At 55.8% G+C, this 24356-nt stretch overlaps 2 protein-coding genes across 7 annotated transcripts; one reads left to right on the top strand and one right to left on the bottom strand.

Moving 5' to 3' along the window:
• NACC1 (nucleus accumbens associated 1) lies at positions 1–19631 on the top strand. 3 transcript variants are annotated; one of them, XM_074350643.1, is made up of 6 exons: positions 1–126; positions 14074–15051; positions 15139–15312; positions 15865–15970; positions 16076–16173; positions 16691–19631. In XM_074350643.1, the coding sequence occupies exons 2-6, from the start codon at positions 14085–14087 to the stop codon at positions 16951–16953; spliced, it is 1608 nt and encodes a 535-aa protein (XP_074206744.1). In that variant the 5' UTR covers positions 1–126; positions 14074–14084; the 3' UTR covers positions 16954–19631. The 3 variants fall into 3 exon arrangements, with proteins under 3 accessions (XP_074206744.1, XP_074206743.1, XP_074206742.1); XM_074350642.1 differs by lacking the exon at positions 1–126 and adding an exon at positions 1628–1837; XM_074350641.1 differs by lacking the exon at positions 1–126 and adding an exon at positions 9236–9410.
• STX10 (syntaxin 10) lies at positions 16121–24277 on the bottom strand. 4 transcript variants are annotated; one of them, XM_045516111.2, is made up of 8 exons: positions 24121–24277; positions 23711–23880; positions 23461–23555; positions 23323–23385; positions 22242–22349; positions 22045–22147; positions 21849–21943; positions 16121–16249 (listed from the first exon to the last, which is right to left on the bottom strand). In XM_045516111.2, exons 1-7 carry the CDS (start codon positions 24153–24155, stop codon positions 21855–21857), a joined length of 663 nt encoding a protein of 220 aa, XP_045372067.1. In that variant the 5' UTR covers positions 24156–24277; the 3' UTR covers positions 16121–16249; positions 21849–21854. The 4 variants fall into 4 exon arrangements, with proteins under 4 accessions (XP_045372067.1, XP_010952470.1, XP_010952471.1 ...); XM_010954168.3 differs by lacking the exon at positions 16121–16249 and adding an exon at positions 21363–21752 and having other exon boundaries at positions 22041–22147; XM_010954169.3 differs by lacking the exon at positions 16121–16249 and adding an exon at positions 21363–21752.
• Between the last annotated feature and the right edge of the window lie 79 nt (positions 24278–24356).

Below are 24356 nucleotides of genomic sequence, written 5' to 3'. Positions count from 1 at the left end.
GCTACCTACAGTGGGCGGCTGGGATCAAAATGTATGAAAGCCCTGAACGTGTTGTGTGGTGGCCTTAATCACTGCGGCTCCCCTGGAAGGGGACACGTCACTAGCCCCATTTCACGGATGAGGAAGGTGAGACTCAAAAAAGGGGCGGTAAGCGGAGAAATCACCTATTGATCGTTTCCTGTGTGCCGGGTTCTGTAAACACATTATTCAGGGCACCCTGCAGGAACAACTCAGGCTCTGAAGTGAGAATTACTGAGTTTGAATCCCAGCCCTACCACATGCTCTTGGAAAGTTACTTAAGCCTCTGGGCCTCATTTTCCTTACCTGTTAAATAAGAATCTTAGCTTCCAAGATAGAGCAAAGATTAAATGACAGAATGCCTGGCAAATGTGCAAAGTAGGCCCACTCATATAGTAAATCCTCGGTAGGTTCTAACTGGCGTGGAAAAGGAGAGCATGGTGGTCTGTACTGCCTGGGTTCCAGCTCGCCTTGCTACTTGTTCTTAACGGAGCTCTCTGCTGACGTTTCCCCATTTGCAAAATGGGCAAAACTTTTTAACTTTCGTTATTGGGATGTTATGAGAATTAAACAAGTTAGTGCAGGTAAAATGCTTAAAATGGAATCTGCCATCGCATAAACATCATAAACGTAGTAACTTATTGTCTCTTCTTGAGCCTGGGTTTGAATCCTGGCACCCACCACTTCTTTGCTGTGTGATCTTGAGCAGGTTTCTTCATCTCTCTGTGCTTCTCGTTCTTATTTTCTATAAAGTGTGTGTGTGTGTATGTGTGTGTGTAAAATAATTCCTACTGTCGACTGAAATAAATGCGCAGCCTAGAAGTTTAGAGTTGTTTTATTTGGCGGGAGGACTCTAGACGGGATGACAGCCTCTCAGATCGCTCTGAGGGACTGCTCCCAAGAGGTAGGGGAGGAGCTAGGATATCTAGGAGCTTTACAACAAAGACCAGGTAGTTGGAACAATAAAAGATTACTTGTTGTCTAAAGAAAACCAGGCATCTCAAGTTAAAAAATTTAGTGCTTTTATATGAATGGGAGGAACATTTGGGCCCACTGAATTCATTCCTTTGACAAGCACCTAGCTATCTAGGGCCAGTATCCTGTCCTTTCTTATTCTGAGTCCGCTCAGAGGGCACCATTGTGAGTGGCTGCAGAGGCTGGGCTGTAGGCCCGACCCCACTGGGGGATGGCGGCAGCTGCTGATGACTTGGTTTCAGCATTCTTTGTTTACTGATATGGTTGCAGTATTTTCCTTCACACTACCTAAAAGTGTTACTGTGAAGTTTAAACGAGATAATCCGGTAAAGAACTTTAACCAGTGCCTAGCATAAAAAGGAGACATTATTGTTTGCGTTTCTACAGGAAATTAAAGTTCCAAAAGGCAGAGCGACTTGCTTCAGATCTCGGAACTAGAAGTTGGCGGGATTGGGATTCGAACTTTCCAGCAGAGTTGAGGTCCCGGCTGGGAGTTCGAGCGGCGGAGGGAGAAGAGGGAAGAAGGCGCGCGCTCGGCGCTCGGCTGGCCTAGCCTCGGGGGCGGGCACCTGGGGCGGTGCGTGGGTGGGGCCACGGCCGCTCCTCCTTCGGCCTGATGGCGGCGGCGGCCGCGCGCCTTGCGCTCGCTCGGCGCTCGGCTGGGGCGGCCTGGCCCACAATGAATGGCCGCCGCGGCTGCCGCTGCTGCTGAGGCGGAGGCCGCGGAGGCCGCGGAGGCGGAGGCCGAGGCCCCGGCGCAGGGGGGCGCGCCCCGGGCCCAGGCCCGGCCTCAGCCGCCGCTGCGGAGCCCGCCGGGAGCCCCCAGAGCGCGGCCACGGCGCAGGTGAGGCGGCCCACTCCAGGCCAGGTTCCGGCCTCGTCTCACCGGGGCGGGCGGAGGGCATCGGAGGTCCGGCTAAGGGCTGAAGGGGGAGGACATAGGGGCCGCCTCCGACCGGGGAGGAACCTGGCCGGCAGCATGCTCTGTGCCCCGGCCGGCGAGTGCGAGGAGTCCCGGCCCCCGCGAGCGGCCTTGAGCGTTGGGCCCCGGGCCGGGCCGCGGGGCTTTGGGACGTCGGGATTGGGCCCAGACCTCCTCCTCTCATTCCCGGCGAGACGCGCGCGAGGCCGGGCCGGGCCGGGGCAGGTGCCGGGGCCCTGGAAAGTTGGAGGAAGGGCCCGGGGAGGAAAAGTGAGGAGGCGCCCGAGGAGGCCGGAGGGGGAGGGAGAGGAGGAGTCGGGCTTTGGGCCGGCCGAAGGGGGGAGGAGGGGAGAGCGGCGCGGCCGGAGGGAAATGGCCCCGAGGGGGGGAGGGTGGGGAGGGGCCGGGCTTGCAGGTACTGTCGGGGCGCTGGAGGAGGTGGGTCAGGTTACAGGCCTAGGGGCGGCTGAGGAGAAGCCCAGGAAGTGGGGCAGGGTGGGTGTGGGCGGAGTTAGTTCGGGTGGGGGCGGTTAGGAGATCCCGGAGACGTTTGCAGGGGTCACCTGAGGTTCGGGCTCCGAGAGATTGGGGAAGGAGGGCCAGATACGGGGACGATCAGGTAGGTTGAGGAACTACTGTAGGAGCTTTGGGTAAAGGGGGAGGCAAAGCCTTTGGGCTGGGTCGACTAGTGGGGATGTGGGAGCAGGTCCGGAGAAACTCGTGTGCTCAAATTGTTCATGCCAAGATGCGCCTGCCTTCCCTGGCTAGGTGTTAGCTTGGGGCCAAACCTGAGGGGTTTCCCCTTTTCCAGACTTCATCCCTGCCTTTCAGGCTCTGGGTCCTCACCTACCCTTTGGGCAAGCATCTGCCGTCTGTTCCAAGGTGCTTGCCGGCCAGGTGGGTGTTTGTGTGGGCAGCTTGGGAAATAGTCTGAAACACCTAGCTCTGGCATCTTGTTTACCACCCGGTTGCCCATTCCCACCCCATATATCTGCAGGGAGGCAGCCCAGCCCCCGTTATCTGAGTATCTTAGAGTCCTAGATTCTTTCCCCATTTTTTGTGACCAGAGCCTTGAGGCTGAAGCCTAGAGGTTGGGACCTCACAGCTTTTCAGACACCAGCTCTCCGGAGGTGAGTTACTGGGAGGTGAGCATATAAAGCTCTGTTCACTGTGTCTTGGAGGCTCCTGATGGGGTGAAGGCAGGTCACCAAGAAGGGGATCAAACCAAGAAAATACACCCTGACCCAGGCCTTTGGTGCTACCAGTCCCAGGGCTCTTCCTCTGGGGGGCTCTTCCTGGGCCAGGCCCTGTGCTGAGCTTGCTGGTCAGATGAGCTCATTGATTGCTCACCACCACCAGGTCAGCTTAGGCCTTCTCCATGGTACAGCAGAGGAAGCCGAGGCTCTGGGTGGCCTGCTCTAGGTAACACAACTAGATAGTGGCAGCCTGGGATTGACTGACCCTCAGCCCCAACCCACAGCCCCCCTGAGCTGGCCTTTGAGGGGCGTGACTGGAAGAGTGCCCTGCTGTTCTGGATTCCCTGGTGGGAATTCTCTGCCCAGGACTTTCCTCTTGCCCATCCGAAGGGGGAGGTCAGTACCCTTGTGAATAGAGTTCTCCTGGTGTCTCAGGTAGCCACATCAATGGAAGCTCCTTTCCCAGAAGCCAGGTCATCCCCTGTTCTCTTTTTGGGAGCTAGGGGGACAGGATCACGGAGCTGTCGGCTGGCAGAGGGAAGTGGTTATGAGGATGGGGCCTGGCTCTGAAGCTGGATTTTGCTTTTTTTCCCGGTTTGTATTTGCCTCACTTTGGTCCCTGGTCAGACCACCCCTGCTCTTGTTCCTTCTCTCTGGGCTAATTGCAAGGCTGTTACTAGCGTGCCCTGGGAATGTTAACTTGGGATCCTCAGCACCTGAGACAGGAGCCACAAACTGCTGGGTTGAGTGGTATCAGCCAGATCTGGGTTTAATGATGGGTTGTCACCTCCTTCCTCTCCTCTCCCCAGTCTCCCCATAGTTCCTAGAAATGTCCCCACCTGGGCTGGGCCCCCCTCCCCTCTTTGGCTGGCCTCCGGGTTCAGGGAGGGGTAGAAACTGGGCCAGCAGCCCCATGTAAAGAAGCCTTCCCCCTGCCTGGTTGGGTGCTCAGAAGAGGGCCTCAGTGGGGCTCTGGGCTGGGTACTGAGGCCAGGGGTGGCCACCTATAGTCATACAGCTGGAACGGGGGCAGAGACTGGTGGGAGTTGGCTGCTGTGTCAGATGGCAGAGAAGGGGGTGCTGGGTCCGAGCTTGTGCCTGGAGCTGGAGAAAGCACTCTTAATGATTGCTTTTCTGTGAGGATTTCGGGTGCGCAGAAATGGAGGAGGCCAAAAGAGGCTGGCAGGCAACAGCAACAAGTAAAGGGACCCTTGGGATGGTTTTATTTCACGTGGGTGCCAACTCCCTACTGGGGCATGAGGAGCAGCCCTGAATACCAGACCCTAGAGCTGCTCTCAGCAACTTGTATTCTAGTGAATGTGACCGACCTCAGACAAACAAACGATCACCATCATCTCTGATATCCTTACGTTCATGAACGTAGTAAAACAAGGTGAAGCCATAGTGCTGGGGTGGGTGGAGTGCTTTTGATTGGGTGGTCAGGGAAGGCTTCCAGGAGAGCTGAGCTCTGAATAATATGAAATCAGCCAGCTGGGGGGAGCTGGGGCAGGGAGGGGCGAATGTTCTAGGCAGACAGGACAGCACATTGAAAGCCTTTATTGAGCATGTGCCAAGCTCCTGCTAAGTGCTCTAAACATCTTGTCTTCATGAGGGAAGGAGTGAAGGGTGACCCTAGTGTGGAGACAGAGACGCTTAGTGCCGTACGCAGAAAAGAAGCACCTGATCTCAGGGTCTCCTGGACCCTTCATCATCCACAGATGTAAGTCCAGACCTCTTGGCCTGCATTCTGGGCCTTTGGAAAAAAAAAAAAATCTGGTGCCCCAGCCAGGCAGTGGGGCGCCCCAACAGTTCTTCATCAGGGCTGGGAGCAGATGAGTTTTGATTGGTCTTGGCAGGACCCATTGTTGAAGTCAGGAGGTTTAGAGAGGGTTGGGAGTTGGTGCAACAAGATCTGAGCTGGTTCATCCGTGTCATTGCCAGAGCCCATGATAGAGGTGGCCTGCCAGGTTCAGGTAGGGCTTGCTGCCTTTGAGGAGATGGTGAGCTGGCCTTGAAGACATGGAGGCGGCATTTGCACCAGCCTCTGCTCCTTCTTTTGGGTCCTCCCTCCCTCTTGTCACCCTCGATCCTTTCCCTGGCTGCCAGGTTGCTCTGAGCACCTTCACACATTTTTAACTCATTTAAGCCCATACCTAGCACGAGCACGCAGGCCCACATCCCAGCCTCTACTCCTGGGTCCCCATGGCGGAAGGTATCATCCCTCTCTCTCCCCCTGGAGAGCTTTCTGAGCCACAGAGGCTGTGAGGCGAGACTGAGCCAGTGACTGTCATGTTGTGTCCAGTGTCTGGTTGTGGTCATTGCCCCATCTATCTTTTGCTGTCTCCTTGGTGAAGGTCTCTGCATCCTTAGAGACCCGAGGGTCCTTTGTGAGGATGGTGAGTGAATTAAGCAGAGGGTAGGTAAAGGGAGCAAGCATGGTGTAGTGCAGAGTCAGATTCCACGATTAGCACCCACTTCTCAGCCATGAGACCCTGGGCAAAGGTTGTGACCTTTGCACCTCAGTTTGCTCATCTGATAAGTGGGAACAAGCAGGCGTACCTGCCCCACAGTGGTTCTCAACTAGAAGTGATTCTGCCCCCCTCAGGGGACACTTGGAGACATTTTTAGTTGTCACAGCCAGGGCTGGGGAGTAGAGGCCAGGGATGCTGCTCAGTATCATATACTGTACAGAGCAGCCACCACCACAGAGGACCATCTGGCCTCAGTGGCAGTGGCACTGCAGTTGGGGCTCCCAGCTGCATGGTTATCTTGAGGGCTACATGAGAGGCTGGTGCATGGGATGATGGGGTGAAGGCACGAGGGGAGCCCTCACTAAGTACCACCTGATACCTCATGAAATTGCATTAGGCTCTGGGAGATGGTGAGAGGTCTAAGATGCCTTCACTGCTGTCTGGGAGTTGACAGTCCTACAAGGGGCCAGGGGGATGGACAGAAGGGGACATGACTAATAATAGCAGCTGGACACCCACCACAAAGTAAGCACCAACCTGCCTGTGTTACCTGGTGGTTTAATCCTTAAAACAGCTTTAAGAGGTGGCTGCTGCTATTAGCCCATTTTCTAGTTGGGAAGGACTGATCGGGTGGGGGGCTGAGTGCTACTATAGAGAAATGTTTTCTAGGGGTGTAGAGGAAAGGAAGCATAATTCTAAACAAGTAGGAGATGATCAAACCTAATTACAAGATTCTAATTCTTTCAAGGCCCTGCATGGTCTCCAAGCGCATCTCAACAACCACATCCCAGTAGTTGCCTGCCCCACCAGCCTCCTTTGTGTTAGCCTCACCCATGTCACCTCAGGGCCTTTGCACTTGGTGTTCCCACCACTCTTTGTGCAGCTGCCCCTGCCCCCATGTCCTTTGGGTCTGAAGGCACACCGGGAATGTGATGTAACTCAGAAAGGTGGGCTTGTGGTCAGAGTTGGGACAGGGGGTGGAGCTTGGCTGAGTTCTCTAAGGAGCTGCTGCAGGCGGAGGCCAGATTGCCAGGGACTGCTAGGAGAGAGTGGGAGGAGGGAAGAAAGGCAGCAGCCTAGACTGCTCATTCCCGGAGGTGGCAGTGAGGGGAGAGTGGAGAATAGCTGGGGGAGGCTGGGCGAAGGCAGAAGGCCTCCTGAAGGGGAGCAGAAAGAGCAGCACCCAGGACCCTCAGATCGGGGCCCCAGGTGGGCAGCAGACCCCAACTCTGGCCTCAGCCTGTCATGGCTTCCCTTCTCGGCTCTGGCTTCTCTGAGTCCCAGTTTTCCCAGTCATGAAATGGGTCTTGCTGTGGTGGCTGCAGAGGACGAGCTCGGCCTGGGCCAGCCACAGTCAGGAAGCCTCAGCCGCCGTTACCTCCTGATTCTTGGGCAGGAGCCAGGTGGCCTGGATGTGATCCCGGGCCTCGCTCTCCTCATCCATGAAATGGCAGGAAGACGCCTGTCTTCCTCAGAAACTGGTGAGAAGAATAATTGCACCCTCACCAGGTGCTGGTGCACAGTAGGGGCAATGTGAGTGCCAGCTAGCTGCTAATCCTATCACCACTGTGGAGTTAAGGGAAGCTTTTCAGAGAAAAAGATGAATCAAATGTGAATGCTTTAAAAAAAAAAAAAAAGATCTGTACAGCCAGGTGTTGCCTTGCTCCTCAGTAGCTTGTTTGCCTAATCTGCCTTCCACTCCGGCCCCTATGGAGGGTCCGAATGGCTTTGGGCCAGGAACACACCCTGAGCAGCCTGGGAGTGTGCCGCTTTCCTGCCCCCAGCCGTGTTGCTGAGCTGAGTGAAGAGTTGTGGGGTTCTCCAGGGGCCTTTGGTCCTTCTTACACTTGGAGTTGGTGGGTTCCCTTAAATGGCTTACATGTCAGTGGGCCGCTCACCACTTCCCTGGAAAGTCAGCTGGAAGGACGGTCCCTGGTGAGGCACAAGTCTGTCCCCCAGCCTCTGCTGGCTGGGGAACTCACAGCTCCCTTCACAAAGAGCTGGCAGTTTCAACTCCCAGGAATTGCACTTCCACACAAAAAATTCTGTTTCCAGCCCTCCACCCACCACACTTATGTTGAGCCCCAAGTGGGACCCTGACTGTGGGCCACCGACATCGCGCGGCTGCTGGAGGAGGGTGCCTGTCTGCCCAGCACCCTTCACTTGGGCCCCAGCAGCCCCCTACCACGGTGCAGGTGGCTCCCTTGCCCAGCCTCAGAGACCTCTTCCGAGTTTCTCTGTTCTTGTCACAATGTGACTGAAAGGGGAGTTCGATTGGAAGTAATGGAAATAATTCTTCATTCATTCCATTCATTCCGCAAACAGCGACTGTGTGTCCGTCCAGTTGTTAGGGGCAGGGGACACAGCAGTGTGAATCAGACAGGCAGATGCCCTGCCCGGGTAGAGTGGACACATAGCCAAAGGCCTATCTAATGGGTAGATGGTGGAAGAATCAAGCAAGAGAAGCAGTTGGAGGAATTGGGATCAGGAAGGGCTCTGCCTTTGGAAATTTGAGATAAGTGACCAGGAGGGTAGAAGAGCTGTGACTGTCTTGGGGCCTGCATTTTAGGAGAGCCGAGAGCAGGCTGGTCTACAATGCAGGGCCCCCATGCACATCGTAGGGGCCCAGGTGGTAAGAACTAGTTTTGAGGGAGTCGGGGGTGTGAAACCGAGGGTCTGGAAGCAAGGAGGTGGGGGCGGGGCAGGGCAGGGCAGGAGGAGCTCAGCAGCCGGCACATCAGGTTGCATCTGGGGTGTGTGCAAGTCTGGCCTCCGTGGGAAGGTCCAGGCCAGGGGCTCTGTGAGGGAGTTGGGTGAGTAGATGGTGTTTCGAGCCTGTCTTAGTTGGCTTGGGCCACCATAACAAAATACCGTGGACTGGGCGGCTTAAACAACAAACATTTATTTTCTCACAGTTCTGGGGGCTGGAAGTCCCAGGTGCCAGTGTGGTCAGGTTCTGGTTGGGTTCTAGTGTGCTCACATGGCCTTTCCTCAGTGTGTGTGTTTGGAGAGAGAAAGAGAAATCTCTCCCTCTTACAAGGATAAGGAGTTCTGTTGGATTAGGGCCCCACTTTTTGTGACCTCATTTAATCTTAATTACCTTCAAATAGGACCCCGTCTCCAAATACAGCCACACAGGGGATGAGGACTTTAACATGAATTGAGGGGCACACAATTCAGTCTGTGGCAGAGCCCCCAGACTGGGTGTGATCCCCTGGAGGAGAGAAGCATGCTGAGAACTGAGCCCAGAGTCAGCCTTTACTTTTCCTTCACTTTTTGGAAGGGCTGTGCCTGCGTCTCTCTCCGGGCTCCGCACACCTTCCCTGTGCTGTGAGCCTACCACTACCTCGTCAGATCTCCCCTCACCTCTACCCCCTTGTGCCCCCTAGACCTCAGCTCCAGTGCTCTCTTCTGGATGAGGTCAGAGGCCCAGACCTGCACCTCACTGATCTGTGTGACCCTGGATGAATGGTCATGTCTCTTTCTGGACCATGAGATCTGGAGGCAGGGCCTTGTATTAGTTGTGGCCTGCCCCAGGCAGGCACTTGGCAAATATTTGTTGAGTGACTGTTGAGTGGTCATGGAAACCGCGTGTCGTGCCCTTGCGTCTCGCTGGGAAACCCACTGTTGTCCAGGGCTGGGCACAGTGATGCTGGAAGGGTCCCATTGGCCTTGTGTGGGACTGAAGGCCGCCCCTCCCCTCTGAGGGGATCTGGGGACCCCAGAAGATGCGCAGGCTGACGTGCCAAGTTGTGAGAAGAGAGAATTCAAATATGGTTTTCTGCCCTTGGGGAGTTTATAGGCAAGTGGTATTTAGTGTTCTTGGAGGTAAGCATAATGGTGCCAGGGCTGGGGGTAGGAGGAGTGCAGAAGAGGGCCTCTTCTCTAGTCTGGAGAATTCTCAGAGCAGGGGGTAGCTGAGGGTGGAGGAGGAAGACATGGGCAGCAGGAGAAGAAGGGCACCCCAGGAAGGTGCACGGCTTGGGCAAAGGTCTGGCTGAGGGGAACTGTGCAGTGTGGGTGGGGGCGGAGTCATTGGGTGGCTTAGAGAGCCTGACCCCTGGCTCTTGTTCTCCCAGTTCCCAACCAGCAGGTGACCCAGGCCAGGCAGCAGTTGCGTTAGACCCGTTTCTCCTGGGAGCCAAATCGTGGTTCCACAGCTCCTCCCTCGGGGCTGGGGTAGGAGAGGGGCTGCGCACCAGACCACGGGCCGTGGTTCCTTCTGAGTCCTGCAGACTGGAATGGGCCACAAGAGGGAGGGCAGCCCAGGGTGGGTCTCTGGGGTCTCCAGTGGTCTCTTCCAACCGCATCCTCTCCCTACCCTGTCCTACTTGCAGGGGCAGTGAGGCAGGCCTACCACCCTACTCCCCATCACTGTAGGGGGGTTCCTGCGCACTGATTGTATCACCACTTTGCACAAGTTGTGTGCTTCCCCTGCCCCAACCAATTGGTGGAAGGCTTCAAAGCCCTGGATACTGGGTGCTCAGGCTCCATGGGGTTCACGAGGGCTGAGGATCCCAGCCTCAATGTCAGGTTGGCTCTCACCCTTGGCACCCCACTCCCTGCATCTCTGTTCCCTCCCGTTATCCTGAGGACCTCAGTGCCCCCACTGCTGAGCACTCCCCACAAAGCCATCCTGTGCCAATTCCCAGTGAAGGAGTCAGGCCCTGAAGTCCAGCAGCTTGGGATGGTTCAGGCAGTGCTTTGGTACCCACCCATAAAGTGGGGTGATCCTAGCCCTCACTGGGGAGTGCTGTGAGCACTTATGTAGCCCTTGGAAAATGCATGCAGCAGTGCCCAGCACTCTGAGTGCACTTGGGATGACCCCTCGGAATGCCTTCTGTAGCCCCAGAAGCATGCACCTCCGTATTTGCACCTCCTTGGCCCTCTGTCCCCCTCCTCCAACACCACCCCCACTTCCAGCTGCCATGTCCCAGACTGGAGTCATCTATTCCCGCCTTGGCACTCTCTCTACACTATTTAACATGTTTACAAATATTTATTGATCATCTACCTCTGTTCAGCTCATCATGATCCAATCTGCCAGAACACCTGCCCTCCTGGAGTTGACAGTCTCCTTGGAGGAGTACCTGTATATTACTACTTTTAAAATGATGCCCTGGCTCCCCATAGAGGCTCGCTCCTGGGTCCGACCACTCTGCCAGTCTGTCTCTGTCCCTGCTCTCAACCCTGCCTCTGGTGCCGGGAAGTGTCCTAGGGCTGGTCTAAGCCCCATTCTCTCTTGCTCCAGCTTCCCATTGTCCACTCTCAGATGTTCATCCTCACCAGGCCAGGGCCCTGCCTGTCCCACACCCTGTGCTGCCCTCCAGCCACTCAGGCCTCCTTGGGCATCTCCAGACTGCACCTGGCTCCTTCCTGCCCACAACTGTTGGTTGCTCTCTCCATCTCCCTGTCTTTACCCCTCCCTCCCCAAGATCAGCCACTTGGTGACATACTCACCCCAACTATAATCAGTCCTGTGTCTTCCCACTAGACAGTGATCCCCATGTGAACACAGCCAGTCCTCTTTAGGGCTGTGTCTCCAGTACCTTGCAGTCCATCCGGGTTGGATGAATTCCTCCCCATTTGAACAAACTGAGGCAGAGAATTGAGGGGCTGACCTGGGGTCCCACAGCATCAGAACGCAGGTCTGAGGGGCTCTAGCTCCACTGCATGCCTGTCTTGCCTTGGTCCTCCCCCTTGGGGTGTGAGCCTTCCAAGCCCAGGGTCTAGAGCACCCCCTCAAGGACTAGAGGCCAGCCAGCCACTTCCTTGGCTGCTTTGTCCCTGGTCACTTGGGCCCCACAGCCCCGAGGGGTTTCGGTTTGGCAGCTCTGGGCTCCATCCTTTGCCTCCTCTTGGTACCTCAGTTTCTCTCACCTCATTCAGAGGCTCATCTCCCAGCCTGTGCAGCCTTTAGTTTGATCTCCTGGGAGGTGTATGCTGCCTTCTAATTAGTGTTTCCCTGGCTCTGCCTCCCACTTCTGATTGCCTTTTTGTTTTCCGTGGTGGTGACAATGATTTTGATGAGGAGGAGGAGGGTACAGCCAAGGGAAATCATGGGTTTCAGTGCCCAGACAGGGTTTGAATCTTACCCCTACTGCTTACTCGTGTATGACCTCAGGATAGGCCTTAACTTCCACATGGTCTCAGTTTTCCCAGTTGAGAACTGGGAGTATGAAATCAGCCCCATAGGCTTGCTAAGAGGATTCAGGGAGCTCCTGCAGGTCACACGTCAGCTCTTCTGATAGTCTGCCTGCTGGGAGGGACAGGGGCTGCGTCTCCCTCAGGGTCTCCCACAGGGAGCAGCTCAGTGAGTACAGGTTGAGTTTGCAGAATCAGGTTGGCATTATCAGTGTTTATTCCAAATGAAAAAGCAGAGGTTTGGAGTTTCTGGACCCTGAAGCGAGTCAGTTCTGGAGCCAGGACTTACCTTGGCCCCAGTGTGCACCTCTGAGCCCATGGGTACATGGCCTTTTCTGTTCCTGCAGGCAGCCCTTTCTGAATGAACCTGTGTTACCAGGTAGGGTCCAAGTCTTCACTGCATCCCCACTGCTCAGCCCACAGAGGCAGCTTAGAATGGATTTGCTAAGGAATGAAAAACTGAAAGAAGCATTAGAGCTAACATGGGAGTGAGAGAATAACAGGGGGCTCTAGTTAGTTCCTGCCTGGGGGCCTTTGCACATACTCTTCTCCTTTCTCTTTCTTCTTGCCAGCCTGACTCTCTGCTCAGGCCCTCTTCTTCTCCCTACCCTGCCCATTCAGGGTCATTGCCCTCTACACCTGTAGAATTGCAGAGGACTCACTTTTACCAGTGGGGGCACTTGTAAAGCCCTATCTTCCCTCAAAGCCGTTTTATGATTATTACCTGCAGAGTATGGAACATGCCATTCTCACCTGACCAGTTCTTCCTCCTGGGTATGAATGTGCACTGATGGAATAGGCTCGGATGCAGAAGTTCACACAATTGAGAGTTGCCAGGGCCCCCCAGGTGGTACCTCACAGGTCAGGCAGGGGGTGGACTCCCTGAGCAGGGGCTCAGGCAGTTCCTTAAATTCACATTTCTTTCTCCACTCACCCCTCAAGCACTTCAGGGTTAAATTTGCATGAATTAAATCTTTGTGGTGTGGTTTCACACATTTTATTTATTTTAAAATACTGTTTATTTCTGTAAATAAGCAATACATTCACCAGGTTCTAAATTTAAAAGACCCTTAAGAGTGTACATGGCAAGTCTCATTTGCACTTCTGCCCAGAGGACATTAGTCTTACGATCTCTCCTTTCAACAGCTTTATTGAGATGCATACCATGCAGTTCACCCATTTAAAGTGTACAAGTTCAGTAGTTTTTAGTATTTTCAGAGATGTGCATCCATCACCACAGTTTCAGAACATTTTTCGTTAGGGCAAGAACCCTGCACCCGTTTGCTCACACTCCCAATCCTCCCAGCCCCTCAGCCCCTGGCAACCACTAATCTGCTTTCTGTGTCTGGATTTGCCTGTTCTGAACATTTCATATAAATGGGATCATATAATATTTGGTCCTTTTGTCTGGCTTCTTGCATTTAGCATGTGTTTAAGGTTTATCCAAGCTGTAGCATGTACCAGTAGCTCGTCCCTTTTAATGGCTGAGTAGTATTCCATTGTGTGGGTGGACCACCTTTTGTTTATCCATTCATCCGTGGATGAACATATGGGTTATTTTCATCTTTTGCTTATTATCAGTAGTGCTGCAGCAAACATTCATGTACAGGTTTCTGGGTGGATGTGTTTTCATTTGTCAAGTGTAATTCCTAGAAGTGGAATCACCAGGTCATATGGTAACTTTATGTTTAACCATTTGAGGAACTGTTTTCCACAGCAGCTGCACCATTTTACATTCCCACCAGCAGTGTAGGAGGATTCTAGTTCATTTCTCACCCTCACCAATACTGATCTTTTTTATTCTTGCCAGCCTAGTGGGTGTGAAATGGTGTCTCATTGTGGTTTGGATTTGCATTTTCCTGATGACTCGTGATGTTCATGCTGTTTCAGGGTTTCTTGGGTGGTCATTCATTCATTCAGCAAATGGTGATTGAGGGTCTTGTGCTCAGTACTGCAAAAACAGCATGAAAAGTCGGATGACTCTGGCTTCTCAGTGTTTTTGTCCATGCCGTTCAGCATTAACCTGTTTGTGTAGTACTAGTGATGGTGAATGCTCCCAGGGTGCTCACTGTGCTAACTCATGTAATATTCAAGCACTATGTAAGTATGCCCTTGCCCTCCTTTCTGCAAGGGACAGCATGCAGCCAGCCTGGCCTATTGCTGACTTAGCTGGTTTGACAGTCTGTCACAGGCAAGGCCAGGATGGGACAGGAGTAGGTGGCTCTTGTAAGTCTTACCGCCATGGCAAACCCCACCACATGGATGTCCGTGCTCCCATGTGTGTCTCTGCGGCCAGCTGAGTCTGCCGTCTGACCCGCCCCTCCATCTCTCCCTGTCCCCCATGCAGCCGCCGCCGCCATGGCCCAGACCCTGCAGATGGAGATCCCGAACTTCGGCAACAGCATCCTGGAGTGCCTCAACGAGCAGCGGCTGCAGGGCCTGTACTGTGACGTGTCAGTGGTGGTCAAGGGCCATGCCTTCAAGGCCCACCGGGCCGTGCTGGCTGCCAGCAGCTCCTACTTCCGGGACCTGTTCAACAGCAGCCGGAGCGCCGTGGTGGAGCTGCCGGCGGCCGTGCAGCCCCAGTCCTTCCAGCAGATCCTCAGCTTCTGTTACACGGGCCGGCTGAGCATGAACATGGGTGACCAGTTCCTGCTCATGTATACGGCCGGCTTCCTGCAGATCCAGGAGATCATGGAGAAAGGCACAGAGTTCTTCCTCAAGGTGAGCTCCCCCAGCTGCGACTCCCAGGGCCTGCACGCCGAGGAGGCCCCCTCATCCGAGCCCCAGAGCCCTGTGGCGCAGACGTCGAGCTGGCCGGCCTGTGGCACCCCACTGCCCCTTGTGTCGCGTGTCAAGACAGAGCAGCAGGAGTCGGACTCTGTGCAGTGCACACCCGTGGCCAAGCGGCTGTGGGACAGTGGCCAGAAGGAGGCTGGGGGTGGCAGTGGTGGCAACGGCAGCCGCAAGATGGCCAAGTTCTCCACGCCGGACCTGGCCACCAACCGGCAGTCCCAGCAGGCCCCGGTGGTGGCAGCAGCGGCACAGCCCACTGGGGTGGCTGCAGGGGCCGGGGCTGGGCAACCGACTGGAGGGGCAGCAGCGGTGGCGGCGGCGGCGGCAGCCGGGGGAGTGGTGAGTGGGCCCAGCACATCTGAGCGGACCAGCCCTGGCACCTCCAGCGCCTACACCAGCGACAGCCCCGGCTCCTACCACAACGAGGAGGATGAGGAGGAGGACGCGGGCGAGGAGGGCACAGATGAGCAGTACCGGCAGATCTGCAACATGTACACCATGTACAGCATGATGAACGTCGGCCAGACCGGTGAGGCACCCCCCTCGGCCCCCAAGCCTGGTCCCACTACTCTCCTGCTGCCCCCATCCCCAGCATGCCACTCTCTCCCGTCTCCAGCTGAGAAGGTGGAAGCCCTCCCTGAGCAGGTGGCCCCTGAGTCCCGGAATCGCATCCGGGTGCGGCAAGACCTGGCATCTCTTCCGGCTGAGCTCATCAACCAGATTGGCAACCGCTGCCACCCCAAGCTCTACGACGAGGGTGACCCCTCTGAGAAGCTGGAGCTGGTGACAGGTGGGCCAGCCTCACTTCCTCTCTGAATTCCTCCTCCCTCCACCTGGGGCTGCGGTGTCCTTTGGGCCAGCAGCCTATGGCATAGTGGTTAGGAGCCAGACTCAGGGTCCAGTCTCAGCCCTGCTGCCCACCGGCTGTGTCCTGGGGCAGCTGACACCCCTCAGCATTGATACAAATCAAAGACTGACCTCTAGGTGGCCACCCCAGAGGTTGGTTTAAGTGTTGGCAGCACTGTTGGCCACATGGGGGTAGATCAGTGTTTCCATAGCGTGGTTTGAGGGTGAGCTAACACAGTGGTTAAGAATTTGGCCCTTGGAGCCAGGGTGCCAGGGTGCGAGCCTCTGCTGCCTGCTCTGGTGTTTGTGTGAGCAAGAGCCCGTCATGGGTGCCCCATGGTGGCGCCATAGTCACTGTCCTTGCCTGAGTGCTGATGTGGCCACTTTGGGTTGAGTTGTCAAGGAGGGTCTTGGTTGGGCCCAGGCCAGGGCCTGGCCATGTGGGGGGTGTGGCGGTTTGGGCCCCCTGGCCATTCTCTGGCCCCCCCACTTCCAGGCACCAACGTGTACATCACAAGGGCACAGCTCATGAACTGCCACGTCAGCGCAGGCACGCGGCACAAGGTCCTGCTGCGGCGCCTCCTGGCCTCCTTCTTTGACCGGTGAGGCCCACGCCAGAGCCCTGGGGGTTGGGGGGAATGGGGCTGCCCTGTGCCCCCACCACCACCACAGCGGGCCTGACTCCCCTCTTCGTGGCCCCCACACAGGAACACCCTGGCCAACAGCTGCGGCACCGGTATCCGCTCTTCCAGTAACAACCCCAGCCGCAAACCGCTGGATAGTCGCGTCCTCCACGCCGTCAAGTGTGAGTGTCTGGCTTGCTGAGTTGGGGTGGTGGGGGGCCTGGGGCGGGCAGGTGGTCCTTTTCCCTGGTGTTGATCCTGATGGATGGGTAGAGTTAGGTGTTAAGAAGGATTCTGAGGTTCAGCCTAGGCTTGTTGGGAAGAGTGCTATGATTGAGAGATTTCTTGGGGTGGGGTACACTGAAGGGAAGCCACAAAGCCTTTGGGAGAGGGTCTAAAATGTGCCAGTTGTCATGAGGGAAGTCTGGGTTTTCACGGGGACTCTCCCAGCTTCTAAATTCTGGCAAATGACCCACATTTTTCAAGACCACTGGGCCATCTCATATCAAATCCACACCTCATGGCCAAGCTCAGTCAAACCTGCGGTCCAAGGATGTGTTTTAGTGTGCTGTATGCAAGGGTGTTGAGGGTGTGTGTGTGTGTGGTGGGGAGATTTCGGAACAGCATGGCTGAGTGCCTATCTGGAGGACAGGAGGCCAAGGCCACGGTCAGCCTGAGCTCCCCATTCTGCCCACACAGACTACTGCCAGAACTTTGCTCCCAACTTCAAGGAGAGCGAGATGAATGCCATCGCGGCCGACATGTGCACCAATGCCCGCCGCGTTGTGCGTAAGAGCTGGATCCCCAAGGTCAAGCCACTCATGGCCGAGGGTGACGCCTACACCACCTTCATCAGCTACACGGGCAAGATAGAGCCGGACATGATGGGTGTGGAACACGGCTTCGAGACAGCCAGCCATGACGGCGAGGCTGGCCCCTCAGCCGAGGAGGCCCTCCAGTAACCCCCACCGGACCCTCCCACGGGGCCGTCACACTCCCCCTCCTGTCACACCCTCCCACCATCTTGGTCACGAGCTACTGTCTGCCCTTCCCCAGGACCCGCGGGGGGCGCTGCATGCTCCCAGCCCCTCTGCCTCCCCTGTCCCACCCCCTGACCCCAATCCGATCGGGGATCGGGCTGGGAGAGGATGGCAGGTGGTGCGAGGTCTGCGTTGCCTTCTCCAGCACACACTCGTGCACAGTCAGGGAGCTCTTGCTCTCCCTCTCCTAACCCCTAGCAGTTGTCTCCCCACTCACCAGGCCAGGGACAGGGAGGGGCCGGCCTGGGGGGCTTGGGAGGTCCCCTTTCTCAGGCCCTGGGCCACCCAGCAGGAGCATCCCTCAGCCTCCGCCCCCCACCGCAGCCCCTTGGGACTCGCGGGGGCCCGGGGTTCTCAGGACCCCTCCCACCACCACCTCCCAGTGCTTCCACGTTTCCAAAAGCGCCTTCCTGTCTCCCTCGCCTGTCCCTGCGCCTGGGGGCTGGGGTAGGCGAGGCTGTGAGGACTGCCCGTTTTACAGCTGAGGAAACTGAGGCTCAGAGAATTTCCATGACTGACCTAAGGTGGTGGGCGGTGGCAGGCCCAGCGCCCTTCTCTTCCTCCACCCTGTGCTTAGCCAGAGGGGCAGGTCCTGAGTGAGGGGGCCCTTGAGGGCAGACGGAGGGTCTCTGAGGATAGAAGGAGAGGTTTCCGGGGCTTGCAGAAGCGTGTGGGTGTGCATGTGTGTGTGTGCGCGCGTGCTTGTGTAGAAGTTTTGCTTTTAAACAAATGAAGATATAAGAGACAGTAGGACCAGGGGTGGAACCCAGGGGAGCAGGCTGGGGGAGGGGGGGCTGCTGCCTTTCCCTCCCTTCCCCACCCCCACCCCGCCCCCATGGCAGGGCTCCCAGCCCCCACCCCCTGTACATACTTTTTAAAACATTTTTTTAGCTAATGAAATATTGAAGTATAAGATTCCTTTTATTTTTCAAACCAACGGGACCGTATCTGATGTTCCCTTCGGTCCCTGGGGCCGTGGAAGACAAGATGGGGTAGGGGGCCGGGGACAGGCTGAATGTGCACATGCATATGGAGTGTGGGCTTGCGTTTCCAAGGTGGGGTCCCAACCCCCTCTCTGCCTGGGCTCCTGTGGGTCTGGCCAGCTCCCCCTCACCCCGATGCCTCCCCCACGGAGCTACATTGGAAGGGCATCCCTGATTTTGGTCAGTTGGCTGAGCCCAGTTCCTGGCAGGGCCAAGCCCACTTCCATTGTTAGCGATTGTTTGCAGAATTTTTTTCTTTTACCATTCCTCTCTTCCTAGCCTCTCCCAGCTCCACGAGTGGTTTTGTTTTTTTTGAATTTTATTTGTGAACTCGAAGGATTCTGTTTTTTACCTCCCCCCCCCCACCACACACACAGGGCGTCATTTCTTAGCAATTTCACATTTTTGTCTCTAGCCCTTGTCTTCTGTCTCCTCCCTAGTCTGACCAGCCCACTGCTCCCAGCAGCCTCTCTCTCTCTCTTTCTAGAGGCAGGGGGATTATGGGAGGTGGAGTAGGGGCCAGCTGGACCCTTGGAATCTGACTTGGAGGCCTCCCCCCCTTACCCAGGAGCCCTTGCCTGGGTCCTTCCTGACATCTACTTGTTGCAGGGGTGGCGAGTATCACTCTGCTTTCCTGGCCCCGGCACCTAGCCCTCAGCCGCCCCGAGTGTGTGGGGGGAGTGGACACCCCCAGCTAAAGCACAAGCACCTTAGTCGCACCTCCCCTGCCCCTCATCCTGGCCTTGACACCCCACCCCAGCATCGATCCCAAAGCACAATATCCTGGTCACTTGGCAAGCCGCCGGGCCAACTGAGGCCCAGGGGTGGGCTGGGGCACCAGCCAGACCCCAAAAGGAAGCAGGAGTCCCCAGGCGCTCCCCTCCTTCCAGGCCTTAGCGGGGGCCAGCTCTCTGGGACTGGGGTCTTCTCCCTCCCCACCCCCTTGTCCTGGGCAGGCCCCTGCTCAGCCCCTCCCTGCCTTGTCCTCGGGTGGGGCTCGCCCCTATTCCTTCTCCAAGCTCCTGCAGCACTGGGTTGGGTGGCAGAGCCTTCTCATTTCAGGAACCCCAGGAGGTGCCCCTGGCTCCCGGGACTGTGTGTAGGGGGGTTTGGGGGGGTAAGGGGTGGAGAGAGGAGCTGGGCAGGGGTGCAGGGGAGGAAACTCCTCACCAGGAGAGCCAAAGACAGGGTTGTGCCTTACCCCAGGAGCCACCCCTGCGCCCCTCCCACCCTGCCCTCCCTGCTCCTGGGCGGCCTGCTGCTTTTCCTTCTCCCTTCCCCGCCCTGCCCGACCCTGAGCTGCATGGACCCCCCACCCCGGGCAGCCAGGAAGGAGCATGAGTGGAGAATCATTGACCAACGCAAAAATGACTGTGGGGGGCCCCCCTCCGCCTCCCCCGGCCGCCCATTCACCCGCACCTCTTTCACGCAGGACAGATGGCCCGCCCTGTCCGCGTGGAGTGCCAACGCCCTCCCTGCCCTGGGCCGAGCCCCCCTCCCCGGGCCCGTAAGTGAGATTGCACATTAACTACTGTAAGAAGAGGAGCCGCACTGGGAAATGTGAACCATGAGAATATCAGTGATACTGAGGAGAATAAACTAAACGCCTTTGTAACAGCCCTGGCGCAAGCGGCTCACTGGGGGTGCTGGGTGGTGGGCCCAGGAAGGGACACCCGCTGCACACCAGGGCTCCCCTCTTTCCACAGAGCAACACCCCTGTTTTCCAGGGCTTCACGTTGGCAGGGGCCCTGCTCAGGGTGTGCTCAGAACATCAGCCTGAGAAGAGCAACATGGCCCTTTTTAGATGGGGAAACTAAGCTTCAGACCCAGACTGCTGACAGCATCCACTTCCTTCCAGGTTACCCCACTGTGTACAAACCCAACACCTGCCCCAGGCTGTTCATCATATGTAAGCCCTAAATCCTGCATGGACATCCTACAGGAGCTCCACCAAAGCTAGAAGGGCATCAGCTCCTTTGAATTGGCTGTGTTACAGACCCACTTGCTTGACACCCCCAGCCCCAGAAACACGTCCTGAACCACAAACCCACAGCCCTCACCCCTTCCCAAGCTAGTGCATCCACACGTCAGAAGGAACACTAAAGTTGGGATGGCAAGTCTAAATTTAGCCAGTGGTTTAAAACACCTGGAAGAGGTGTAGGGTCCTGAGGGTACTAATGGAAAAAGGTTCTATCAACAAATCAAAAAGACACAAAGCACCTTTGGGGCCCATTGACTCATATATGTCTCAAGTAGTGTGGGAAGACTACTGACCGAACCTAGGGATCCCATCAAATCAAAAGATAATTGCTGGGAGATGGAATAGGAGGTGTTGTCTCTGCCCAGTCCAGCCCATGATGTATGGGGGAGATGATTGCGTGACGCTTCAATTCACAGGGTGACCAGGGTATGTTCCACTAAGACCAACCCTCTGGAGTCCTGAAGCCCAGCATCAGCTGACAGAAAATAGGGTTTTGGGGGAGCCAACAGGCATCAACAACAATCCAGAGGTGACTCGTCCAGGGTCACCTCAAGTAATAGGAAATCTGTCTTAACACGTAGGTAAACCCAGGTAGATGGAAACACACTCTGATCCCCAGAAGCACATCTTGTAACCCCTTAGAAGACTTAGAACCAAGCATAGAGTGGATCAAGACAACCTGAACCACAGTATTAGTGGTTTTGCATTTTAAAAAAAGAGGAATCTGTACCTATTTGGTTCTTTTTGACAAATCAGCCTAATGGAATGACAGACACCCCTGTAACCCACAGCACTTGACAATATGTAAATGAGCGACTGAGAAGGGTGGTTCTGATGCCTGATTACATAATACTCAGGATGGAAACATCTTATACAATAAACTAAGGTTCACATCACTTAACAAGTTTACTCTGCTTATAGGAATCATTTTGTACTCACGAAGGCTTTATAGCAAAGCCCTTAAATTTACAAACACTCCCTTGTTAGAGTGATGCGTCACAGAGGGATGGAAGTGACCAGGTGAACAAAGGAGTCCCGAGGTATTCAGAGGCCCCTCAGAAGTGACTGTTCATCTCCCCAGCTAAGGGATTTACCTATCTTAGACACAGAACAAGCAAAAGATGTTTAGGCTGAACTTCAAAAGCTCAAGGAAGAATCAGGGTTTGGAATTTTCAATACTAATAAAAATATCCATCATGAAAACCAACAGATAAACCAGAATAGTCTTCCACACCAGTTGTGGACCATTGAAATCCCTAACATACACGTGCACATATGCGCACTTGGGCCTCAGGAGGCTTAGAATAGGAGTTCCCATTCAGGTGCAGCCTCAAGTTCAGATCAACAAACTGTATGATACAAATATATATAACAAAGGCTAGGATTTTATTTCCAAGTTGGCATGTGTAGAAGGCACAGGGGCAAATAGATGGCTTTGGGGCACTGGAAGTAGAAACAGGGCAGGGTGTGTTTGAGGTTCCCCAAAGGTTCTCCACCACCCTCTAAGTGCACTTCAGACAGGACCAGTGGTGGGGGCTCCAGCCCAAGGCCCTGAGGGTCCTACTGGCTCTGAATAAGAACCTTGGGACAGCTCCCCAGGCATGACCCCCCTCCTCCCAGGGGGCAGGGCCCTGCTGGCTCCCCCAGCTCAAGGCACCAGCTCCCTGGGGAGGACCAGGATCAGAGAGAGAAGAACAGGATGAGGACCAGGAGAAGCACCCCCAGCAGCACCACAATGGCACACCACTGTCGGCAGTCTGGGGGCAAAAGTGTCAAGAGTTCACAGAGGGGAGGCAGCACCCCCAACAGCACCCCTCTGCCCATTGCCGAATCACCTCCCCCAGCAGACTCACCACTGGTCATGTGGGATACTTTGGCCATCTTCCTGAGAACCCCATCCATCCGAGACTGGGTGTGGTCCATCTCATGAGCAAAGGCATCCAGCATACTGCCGAGATCAGGATGGCATCAGCCCCTGAAGAGTCTGTGCACGCCAGTGCAGCTGGCCGAGGGCTCCTGGCCCACCCCCAGGGTCCTGGCCTCACATGCCCTGCTCATCCAGCTCCTCCCTGACGCAGCCAGACATGTGTTTCAGAACCTGGATGCTCCCAGACACCATTTCCAGCTGGTGATCCTGTTGGTCCATGATCAGCTGCAGATTGTAGAGGTGGATACTGCTGTCAGCAGGGAGCCCTGAGCTGTAGCCCAGGGCTTCCAGTCCAGGGCCTTCAGCCTCCCACACAAACCTGCTGCGTGGCCTGCTGCTCTTCAATGTAGCGAGAGGTGGCAGAGACCACACTGGCGTCCAACAAGTCACTAGATGACTTCAGGGTGGCTGGCTTGCTCGTCAACATCTGCAGGGGCCCAGACCACAGGCTCAGTGAGTCAAAGCAAAGACAGACAAGGTTTGTGGCAAATCTAGACAGTGGTTAGTCAGGAAGGCAGTCTCTGGAGTGGGATGGCCTGGGTGCCTCGAGCCATCACTTACCAGCAAGGTGACCCCAAGGCCATATCACTTGACCTGCCTGTGCCTCAGTCTCCTTGTCTGTAAAATGGGGAGAGCTATAATCCCTGTTTCCTGGGGTTGGCATGAATGAGGATTGAACGAATGAATCCCTGGAGAAAATTTATTATCATATAAACACATGTATTTAAGAATTGAATTTTAATCCCCAAAGCAGCACATCTGGAAGGCATGTGGCCCCTGCTACAGGACTCCAAGCTGGTGCAGGCCTCAGCCTCCAACCCTCCCAGACCCTATGTGGGTTTATAGGATAAGGCTGGTGTTTCACAACATGCAAAGAATAAACACACAAAATGGAGGGAACAGGTGTACAAACAGAGGCAGCAGGGGGCAGAGTGGGCACACGCATGGGGCAAGCACCCCTCACAGAGAGAAATGGTGTGTATGCACAAAAACAGACGGGGAACAGGGATCCACTTAGAGGCCAAGTTCAGGCTCAGATAGGTCAAGTGCATCCACAGAGGAAAAAGGTAAGCATATATCCTGGAAACAGTAACACAGAAAGCAAAAAATGGAGCGAGGCCACCACACACAAACACACACACACAGAGGAAATCAGTACAGACCCACAGGAGAAGGCAGAAGAGATGATACAGAGAGAGAGAACTCAGGTGTACACATCCAGAAAGTGCAAGCAGGCAGACAGCATGGAGACAACTGCACACAGAGAAGATGGATGTTGACACAAAAGCGACAGACATACACACAGAACGAGACAGCTGAACACATACAGGGGGGTCAGGCACACACTCAAGGGGGAGGGTGACCCGAGAGACTGAGGATAGTGGGTCAGGATGCCTTACCTCTCTATTATTCCTCTCGATGAAGGCTATGGCTGCGGGGCTGACCATATGGTCCTTCATTTCCTAGGGGTGAGGACAGCATCAGAGAGTAAAGATACCCACCTTCCCCACACTCAAGCCATTGGAAACTCTCTTCACCTGGACTGCTTCCCGCATCCTCTCCACAAACACTTTTCTCTCCTGCAGGTCTCCGGCTGGGAGTTTGAACTTGCTTGGGTTGGCTTCCACTATGCGTAAGCCGCGAGTCAAGAGTCAAGACCAGAGCCAAATATGACGCCCTCCTCTGCCTCAAAGCCCTCAACACCTCGTAGGTGTCCAGCCTCCCCACCCCTGCCACTGCAATGAGCTCTCCCATGCCGCCTTCCAACCCCCACCCCCCCCAGGATATCGATGGTCTCCTCCAGGTCCTCGAGGTCCCACTCGATGCTGCGCAGGCCATTCCGCAGCTCATTGGTCGTCCAGTCCAGCTCCTCGCGTCCGACTGCCGCGCCCTCCTGCAGGAGCTCGCACCACCGCTGGTACAGACCGCGGGCCGTATTCACCGCCTTCTGCACCTCGCTGCAGGCAGGGACACAGCGGGCGCGGCTAAAGGCATGCGATCATCCTGCCCACCTCTGCGCCCCCAAATGAGGTGGGGGCTCAGGAGACCCTCATATCCCCATGTGTATCCCTCCCACACGGCCAAGGGGCGATCCCTACGGGGATGCCCAGAATGCCTGGCACGCTCCGGCTGGCACCCAGGCACTGGCTGGCAGGGGGACAGAACACTCTCTGACCTCCCCAATCGCTGTCACTCACCCTCGGACTACAAAAAACGGATCTTCGAGAGACATGTCACGCCCCCCAACTTGTCCAAGGCCGAGCCCCCTCCCCTATCGGCCTCGGAAGCTGGTTCCCTCCAAGCCGTGCAGAATGCGCTGTCACCCCGCCCCCGTCACGTGACCCGTACCACCATCGAGAGCGGGTCCGCCAGGGGGAGAAAGAGAGGCCTTGGAGGCCCGAAGTGCGGAAACTTCCGTTCTCTCTGCGGCCAT

This window comes from Camelus bactrianus, chromosome 22, assembly GCF_048773025.1.
Source record: "Camelus bactrianus isolate YW-2024 breed Bactrian camel chromosome 22, ASM4877302v1, whole genome shotgun sequence".
NCBI classification, from domain to species: Eukaryota; Metazoa; Chordata; class Mammalia; order Artiodactyla; family Camelidae; genus Camelus; species Camelus bactrianus.
This window is presented reverse-complemented; position numbering and strand designations above follow the sequence as displayed.

Bases quoted from the DNA above. Each gene is read 5' to 3' on its own strand.
- NACC1 (XM_074350641.1), top strand. From the start codon at position 9,311: ATGCGCAGGCTGACGTGCCAAGTTGTGAGAAGAGAGAATTCAAATATG. The intron at 9,411-14,073 runs GTAAGCATAATG...TCCCCCATGCAG, and splicing joins GGTATTTAGTGTTCTTGGAG to CCGCCGCCGCCATGGCCCAG. The intron at 15,971-16,075 runs GTGAGGCCCACG...GCCCCCACACAG, and splicing joins CTGGCCTCCTTCTTTGACCG to GAACACCCTGGCCAACAGCT.
- STX10 (XM_045516110.2), bottom strand. From the start codon at position 24,155: ATGTCTCTCGAAGATCCGTTTTTTGTAGTCCGAGG. The intron at 23,386-23,460 runs GTGAAGAGAGTT...CCTCACCCCTAG, and splicing joins GGATGCGGGAAGCAGTCCAG to GAAATGAAGGACCATATGGT. The intron at 22,350-23,322 runs GTAAGGCATCCT...GGGCCCCTGCAG, and splicing joins TCGAGAGGAATAATAGAGAG to ATGTTGACGAGCAAGCCAGC.